At 43.3% G+C, this 9,740-nt stretch overlaps 1 protein-coding gene across 1 annotated transcript in view; it reads left to right on the top strand.

Moving 5' to 3' along the window:
• Positions 1-2,048: 2,048 nt before the first annotated feature.
• myo3a (myosin IIIA) overlaps positions 2,049-9,740 on the top strand; it is a 94,560-nt gene continuing 86,868 nt past the window's right edge. Inside the window, exons 1-2 of the mRNA XM_087788465.1 lie at positions 2,049-2,229; positions 5,758-5,892. Of these exons, the coding sequence (XP_087644591.1) occupies positions 2,062-2,229; positions 5,758-5,892 (303 nt within the window). The 5' untranslated portion in view covers positions 2,049-2,061. The remainder of the gene's footprint in view (positions 2,230-5,757; positions 5,893-9,740) is intronic.

Genomic DNA, 9,740 nt, shown 5'->3' with positions numbered 1-9,740 from the left:
TCAAGAAACATCTCTGTGTTTGATGATCTACTGACTCCTTCAAGAAACATCTGTGTTTGATGATCTACTGACTCCTTCAAGAAACATCTGTGTTTGATGATCTACTGACTCCTTCAAGAAACATCTCTGTGTTTGATGATCTACTGACTCCTTCAAGAAACATCTGTGTTTGATGATCTACTGACTCCTTCAAGAAACATCTCTGTGTTTGATGATCTACTGACTCCTTCAAGAAACATCTCTGTGTTTGATGATCTACTGACTCCTTCAAGAAACATCTGTGTTTGATGATCTACTGACTCCTTCAAGAAACATCTGTGTTTGATGATCTACTGACTCCTTCAAGAAACATCTCTGTGTTTGATGATCTACTGACTCCAAAGTACTTATCATCATCTGAGTACTTTGGGTCATTCATATTCATATTAATCTTGGTCTTAAGATCCGAAACATCTTGATTCTTCGTCTCGGTCCAACAAAGAGCAGCGTACTCAGCGGAGCCGCTAACCAGATTTCTTCGCAGCATGAATGGGCTTCTATATGAGGAAAGGCTCAAACAGCAGCAGATGCTAATTCCTGCTAATCCCGGCGCACCTTCATCCTGGTGGAAGCATGTGCGGCCGGAGAGTTTCCCATGAGATTAGCTCGAGCTCCTCCTCTGTGGTCTCACGGTCAGGCCAGGCTAGCGTCGCGTACCTACGATGCTAACTTTACCACCGACCTGCTTGACTTCCACCGACATGACTCGTGTACTTTTGGTCGAAGGAGGGAAGTTTAGTTTCTTGAGTCGCTGTTGGATTGTATTTGCAAAGCTGCTGCTGAAGGATTTATAGAAGCAGGTGGGTTTAGATTTTTACTTTGTTTTGATCCAATCCTTTCCACTCATGTATCCAATGATAGGTTCCCTTGTGTCGTCCAAACAATGGAAATAATGCTGAGTTTAAAGTGTTTCATTCATGAAAACATGATCAGGTTTTAACTTCTACGTGGACAGAAGTCATCATCTTTGCATTAGATGTAGGAAGAGCCGATGTTCCTGTTCTTGGATTAATGCTATACTTGCTAACTTTTCCCCTCCAGCTTGATACTTCTACGACCTCAACTACTACTAATTCAATTACTGCCGCGACTATCAATAGCTCCGTAACTAGACGTCGACTCACGGTTTAGAAGTTCTGCCAGCCTGGTAACCTTTAGTTCTGACCTTAACTCCATCGTTGCTGTTTGTCAAAATACCTTAAGAACAGATTTCTACCGAGTCATTTGTTCTTTATAGACAAAAAAGTATGTTTATTTTATTGTATAAAACTTCCTCAAAAGACGTTTAAAACATCCAAACACCTTCACACTTCTTACCTGTAACGTGCCTCTCGTATCGAAGCCTCAACGAGAAGAATTGTTGTCTAGAAAACAATAAAGCAACATCTTTAATTTAAGCTTGTTTGGGGCCGATGTTGAAAAAGTAACAGTGTAAAAACCAGAAGTACTGCAAGACTACGAGAGGGACGAGCAGTATGGATGGATTTGGATGTTTTTAAGGAGAATGTTCGTCCCGGACACCAATAAAATGAACATACTGTACTATTATATTTTCAAAAAGAACAGGTTACTCTGAAAATACTTCCAACCCTTAGTCGACAAAAGCAAGAGTAGAAAATGAGTGAAGTTTTTGGGCGAACTATTACTTGAATGTGACACAAACCACCTCCATTCATTGTTTCAGTGGACGACAAAGAGAGTGAATTGCAAGTGTTAATATTATAGAGAAACGAACGCTCAGAAACGTTTAAAATCACGTGATAAGAAAATAAAAATCACACGTCGATGACATTTGTGGCTCGAAGGAGGTTTGCACTTGCTGAGTGTTTCTCTGGTTTACCTGCGCCAGGTGAAGGGAAACATAATCACAATTTTCCGCGTTACATGTTGATGAATCTTACATCCTAAAGTAAGTTAAGGTTAAGGAAAACTGTAAAATTCCTGCAGAGTCACGGCTCTTGAGTTGTAGGGTCGTGTCGATTCATCTGCTCTTGTGATTTGTGCAGGAGATCCTTTCTGAAGATGTTTCCACAGTCCGGGAAGTCCATCGTTTTCGACAACTTTCCGGATCCCACGGACGCCTGGGAAATCATCGAGACCATCGGGAAAGGGACGTACGGCAAAGTCTACAAAGTGCTCAATAAGGAAGATGGAAGTAAAGCCGCGGTCAAGATTCTGGACCCTATCCATGTGAGTTTGACCTTTGAACTGTTGTGAGCTCACACAAGTCCACTTCACTGTCACACATCTGTCAATCATCCACACATCCGTCCATCTCTCAACCCATCCATCCATCCATTCATCCATCCATCCATTCGTCCCTCCATCCATCCATCCATCCATCCATCCATCCATCCATTCGTCCCTCCATCCATCCATCCATTCGTCCCTCCATCCATCCATCCATCCATCCATCCATCCATCCATCCATCCATCCATCCATCCATCCATCCATCCATCCATCCATCCATCCATCCATCAATCCATCCATCCATTCATCCATCCATCCATTCGTCCCTCCATCCATCCATCCATCCATCCATCCATCCATCCATCCATCCATCCATCTATCCACGCATCCATCCATTCATCCCTTTACCCATCCATCCATCCATCCATCCATCTATCCATCCATCCATCCATCCATCCATCCATCCATCCATCCATCCATCCATCCATCCATTCATCCCTTTATCCATCCATCCATTTATCCATCCATCCATTGTCACATCCATCCATCCATCCATCCATCCATCCATCCATCCATCCATCCATCCATCCATCCATCCATCCATCCATCCATCCATCCATCCATCCATCCATCCATCCATCCATCCATCCATCCATCCATCCATCCATCCATCCATCCATTCATCCCTTTATCCATCCATCCATTTATCCATCCATCCATTGTCACATCCATCCATCCATCCATCCATCCATCCATCCACCATCTATCCTCACATCCATCCATCCATCCCTTTACCCATCTATCCATTTTCACATCCATCCATTGTCACATCCATCCATCCATTCCATCCATCCATCCATCCATCCATCCATCCATCCATCCATCCATCCATCCATCCATCCATCCATTCATCCCTTTATCCATCCATCCATTTATCCATCCATCCATTGTCACATCCATCCATCCATCCATCCATCCATCCATCCATCCATCCATCCATCCATCCATCCATCCATCCATCCATCCATCCATCCATCCATCCATCCATCCATCCATCCATCCATCCATCCATCCATCCATTCATCCCTTTATCCATCCATCCATTTATCCATCCATCCATTGTCACATCCATCCATCCATCCATCCATCCATCCACCATCTATCCTCACATCCATCCATCCATCCCTTTACCCATCTATCCATTTTCACATCCATCCATCCATTCCATCCATCCATCCATCCATCCATCCATCCATCCATCCATCCATCCATCCATCCATCCATCCATCCATCCATCCATCCATCCATCCATCCATCCATCCATCCATCCATCCATCCATCCATCCATCCATCCATCCATCCATCCATCCATCCATCCATCCATCCATCCATCCATCCATCCATCCATCCATCCATCCATCCATCCATCCATCCATCCATCCATCCATCTATCCACACATCCATCCATCCATCCCTTTATCCATCTATCCAGTTTCACATCCCTCCATCCATCCATCCGTTTGTCTTCACACACACATCCTTCTAGCTCTCCATTCCTCCCACATCAATACTTCCACACATTAACAGATCTTTCTTTCTTTTTTTTCGAAAAGCTAGATCTGAACATAATCAGACCAATTATCCCTGATAAGAAATCAGGAAAAATTTAGTTTTCCACGTTAATCAAGTCATAATATTACTTTATTATTATCTCACCAGTTTCCCCACAGGAGTCTGTTCTTGACTGACGGTAAATGTCCTGGAAAGATACTAAAAATATCTTCCTAAAATCAAACATCGTGACACCATGTCCTCGTAAAAGCACCTTCTCTGTTGTTAAGTTTAGTCAATCGTTACGTCTTCTCCGGCAGCGGCGACGACGTCCATTACGTGATGCACTTAATCAGAAGCGCTTCCACCTGCGCCCGACAGCAAAGTTGTTGCAGCAAATTGCCTCTAATGAATTCATTCTCAGTGTCGCTCATTATGCCGAGTCCTTTTACTCCACTTATTACAAGACTGCCGTCGAGCCAGAACACATTTGGCACGAGCACAAGGTAGCGCGTCGAGCTAAACGTGGCCTGAAGCGATGGCCGTGTGACGCGAAGGTACATTCTGTTCCTGCTGGTGCAGCCGAGCGTCGCTGCGACCGACTGAACCGATCCTCGGCAACAATGGCTGCTTCTTCCCTCCATCGACGAGCGCTGTCCTTTTGTCGGCTGAAATTGGCTCGAGCTCGATCGATGATGTTGTCAGATATTTTCTCTCCTCTGAAGAGAACATTAGCTGCAGCCATTGTGCACGACAACGATCGCACCTCAGAAGTGTGTTTCCGCGCTACGACCAGTACCTACGACCAGTACGTGCGGCTTTAATGAAGGAGCTTTTTGCATCGATTAAATCCATGTCTTAATAATGTCTGACTTGTTTTTTTGGTCTTCAGGCTGGTACCTGGACACACCACTGGCAATAATATAGTACCCATTTAAAGTGGGTCTAAAAGAACAGATTTTTGTTTCGATAGCTACTGGAAAGGCTTTGTTTTGATGTGATTAGAAGGTGCTTGATGGAGACAAACCCCCCCCTAGTGGTCATATAGCACAACTGCGAAAGAAAGATCATTGAACTCGCTTATAAGCTTCGACTACACGTCAATTTTGATGTCACTAGTTCCTCCAGCGAAGTTTGATGTTTGTTACTTTTGTTTGAAAACCATAAATCAGTTGCTTTGACAAGTTTTTAATTGTAATATTTCTCTTTAAATCAACCCTTCATTCTTCTACTTCCTGTGACCTTTGCGTGACATCAAAGCATAACATCGGGGATTTTACGCCAAATTTCTTATACTGAGTTTAATCATTTAATTTTGATTTAATTTGAATTTAAACATCTAATGGTTTACACTGAATATATTCTTTTATAGTATTTTTTCACGTTAAACTTAACACTGAAAGTATTTCTGCATTCAAAAAAATGAAATGGCAAAGCAGTGATTGAAATATGATTATTTTTATATATAATATATATTTATATTTTAATTCAAAGTCTGATTTTAATGGTGAAAAATGATTCATATTCATATATTCGAAGTGTGGTCGCACACGTACACTTCTATACCAGAAACCTGAATTGGGTATAAAAAATAAAAAAAATTCACTGAGTTCACTGAGAGGGAGCCAGATAAGAGATCAATCTTTGAAAGCAAGTTTGCAGTTTAAGTGTTAATCAAGTTAGAAACTGGTTATATTTGATATCATATTTATGATATGTTTAAGCATCACTCATCATACATGAAGTCTTTTTTAAGGTTGAAATTACACTAAGAAAGAAACTTTGTCAAACTTAACAAAAATTGTTTCAACTTATGAAACTGAAAATGTGTTTAGAGTCGTCGCGTTTACTGTCTGAACTGTTAAAATACAGTCAAAATTACTCATTAAATTAGGGTCAAGGTGACCCGGAGGCCCTCGTTCACCTTGACCCTGACCCTGAACACAAAGATATAACGGCGACATCTTCTCCGGCAGGACATCGACGAGGAGATCGAGGCGGAGTACAACATCCTCAAGGCGCTCTCGGATCACTCCAACGTGGTCAAGTTCTACGGCATGTACTACAAGAAGGACGTGAAGTGCGGCGACCAGCTGTGGCTGGTCCTGGAGGTAGGCCCGCGTCGACTGGACCTCACACCTGGCCCCGGGGTCACCTCGTGCAGACGCATGATTAGATGCTCCATTAGCTCTCGCGTCTGGCCAGGTACACGCAGAGGTGACCAGATCCCGTCTGGGATTACGTCACTAAGCCACAGCAGGTCTGAGAGTTTAGTCCAGCAGGGGATTTGTTTTGCCGAGAGAGTCGGTGGGGGGTTGGATCGCGTGAGCGGCTTCATGCTGAGAGCAGCAGAAGCAGGGATTTCTGCCGGAGACGTCTTTCCGAATCACTTCATACACCTGGTGCATCAAAACATGCTGCAGAATCCTGAGTTTTCTGCAGAACGAAGCCCTGAACATGAGACTCGTTAGACAAGCTTGAAGGAAGAATTTAATCCATCCATCCATCCATCCATCATCCATCCATCCATCCATCCATCCATCCATCCATCCATCCATCCATCCATCCATCCATCCATCCATCCATCCATCCATCCATCCATCCATCCATCCATCCATCCATCCATCCATCCATCCATCCATCCATCCATCCATCCATCCATCCATCCATCCATCCATCCATCCATCCATCCATCCATCCATCCATCCATCCATCCATCCATCCGTCCGTTCCTTACATCCATCCTTCCTTCCATCCATCCATCCATCCATCCATCCATCCATCCATCCATCCATCCATCCATCCATCCATCCATCCATCCATCCATCCATCCATCCATCCATCCATCCATCCATCCATCCATCCATCCATCCATCCATCCATCCACACATCCATCCATCCATCAATCCATCAATCCATCCATCCATCCATCCATCCATCCATCCATCCATCCATCCATCCATCCATCCATCCATCCATCCATCCATCCATCCATCCATCCATCCATCCATCCATCCATCCATCCATCCATCCATCCACACATCCATCCATCCATAAATCCATCAATCCATCCATCCATCCATCCATCCATCCATCCATCCATCCATCCATCCATCCATCCATCCATCCATCCATCCATCCATCCATCCATCCATCCATCCATCCATCCATCCATCCATCCATCCATCCATCCATCCATCCATCCATCCATCCATCCATCCATCCATCCATCCACACATCCATCCATCCATCAATCCATCAATCCATCCATCCATCCATCCATCCATCCATCCATCCATCCATCCATCCATCCATCCATCCATCCATCCATCCATCCATCCATCCATCCATCCATCCATCCATCCATCCATCCATCCATCCATCCATCCATCCACACATCCATCCATCCATAAATCCATCAATCCATCCATCCATCCATCCATCCATCCATCCATCCATCCATCCATCCATCCATCCATCCATCCATCCATCCATCCATCCATCCATCCATCCATCCATCCATCCATCCATCCATCCATCCATCCATCCATCCATCCATCCATCCATCCATCCATCCATCCATCCATCCATCCATCCGTCCATCCATCCATCTATCCACACATCCATCCATCCATCCATCCATACGTCCATCCATTCGTACATCCATCCATCCATCCATCCATCCATCCATCCATCCATCCATCCATCCATCCATCCATCCATCCATCCATCCATCCATCCATCCATCCATCCATCCATCCATCCATCCATCCATCCATCCATCCATCCATCCATCCATCCATCCATCCATCCGTCTATCCATTCGTACATCCATTTATCTATCCACACATCCATCCATCCATCCGTCCATCCATTCGTACATCCATCCATCCATCCATCCATCCATCCATAAGATCTAAAATGTTTGCATTCATTCAAGCTAACATGAAGTTTGTTCAGACCGACACTCAGCTGCTGCATCTCTTTCATACGTCGTTACACCTGGAAATGTCAGGCCGCTGACGAACAGGTAATGGAGGTCCAGCCCGGGGCGGAGAAGTGAGCGAGTCCAACACAAGGTGGTCGTTTCCTCTGATGGTAAACCTTTCAGTCTCAGATCTGTGGGGAAGAAATTGTTTTCTGAAAAAACAAACATGTAAATGTTGGTAGAAATGCAGCCGCTCCCCCAGGGTTTGAACAAGGGCGTTATTGTTGTAGCACGAGGGTAATCTGTGGCCCTCCATCTTTGTACAAAGACCACAACTATAGAAATAATTTAAGACTCTACCTCAGGCCCCCGGTCAAGGTCGAGACCCCCGGATTAAACCTTTTTTCCCCCTGACCCCGGCCCCTTCATAGATGTCATTGAGGTCAAAGGCTAAGTCCGTCTTCAGTCTAGTGGACGTGCGAATGGAGCTGGAAACTAAAATAAACTGGATCATATTGAATCAAGGACGCGCACTTCTTCAAGTGCTTCGCAGTACACTGTAAGACAGTGCACTTACTTTTAAAAGGGTAGTACTGTCTCAAATCAAACTCTGCTGCTACACACTGCTCCGAAGACGCGTCGTCAGTGACGTAGCTTCAGTTTAGCTTCAGTTTAGCTTCAGTTTAGCTTCAGTTTAGCTTCAGTTTAGCTTCAGTTTAGCTTCAGTTTAGCTTCAGTTTAGCTTCAGTTTAGCTTCAGTTTAGCTTCATCTACGTCACTAAGATTGAGGACGTTGAGGGTGAAAAAGATCCATACTCAATTGTCTGGTTGTTTGAGTGCACAAATTGAGTGTGTATTACATATTCGCACACCGCTCAGTGTGAACGCACTTGTGTACTCAAAATATTATGTGTAAGTGCAATGTGCACGATGTGAGACACACCAAAGCTGTGTCTCAAATCGCATACTTGCGTACTTAAACTTATAAATGAAGTGCTTATTGTCACTAAAACGCCCACAAAACTGAGTTTGGATCGATGGACACTTTTTACCCTAAACGACTCCATCTTAGTGACGTTGACGTTGTGAACGGAAGTAACGTCATATCTCTCTCTCTCTCTCTCGCTCGCTCGCTCTCTCTATATATATATACAGTATATATATATATATATATATACTGTATATATATATATATATACTGTATATATATATATATATATACTTACAGGTGTATTTCCAGCAGCAGTACGAGGACGACACGTCTTCACTGCTGATACCGGCGTAAATATATCGTCAATATTTCTCATATTTCTTGAAACCAAACGTGCTGCCAGCAGGTGGCGATAGTGTTCCTACAGCTGGTTGAAATCATTGTTAAATAGTAGTAGAAGAAGAAGCTGTTGCGTCATTTCCTGTTTGTGTGTAGCAGCAGAGTTTGATTTGATCTGTGGAGGATTAGTTACTAGTTAGTACGTACACTATCCTGATGCATACTAACTTCTAGTATACTAAGAGAAGTATGTTTGAGACATACTATCTGTGGAGGATTAGTTACTAGTTAGTACGTACACTATCCTGATGATACTAACTTCTAGTATACTAAGAGAAGTATGTTTGAGACATACTATCTGTGGAGGATTAGTTACTAGTTAGTACGTACACTATCCTGATGCATACTAACTTCTAGTATATTAAGAGAAGTATGTTTGAGACATACTATCTGTGGAGGATTAGTTACTAGTTAGTAGGTACACTATCCTGATGCATACTAACTTCTAGTATACTAAGAGAAGTATGTTTGAGACATACTATCTGTGGAGAATTAGTTACTAGTTAGTAGGTACACTATCCTGATGCATACTAACTTCTAGTATACTAAGAGAAGTATGTTTGAGACATACTATCTGTGGAGAATTAGTTACTAGTTAGTAGGTACACTATCCTGATGCATACTAACTTCTAGTATACTAAGAGAAGTATGTTTGAGACATACTATCTGTGGAGAATTAGTTACTAGTTAGTAGGTACACT

This window comes from Callionymus lyra, chromosome 4 (assembly GCF_982586985.1).
Source record: "Callionymus lyra chromosome 4, fCalLyr1.hap1.1, whole genome shotgun sequence".
NCBI lineage: Eukaryota > Metazoa > Chordata > Actinopteri > Syngnathiformes > Callionymidae > Callionymus > Callionymus lyra.
The sequence above is the reverse complement of the archived record's forward strand: the minus strand, read 5'-3'. Positions and strand labels throughout refer to the sequence as shown.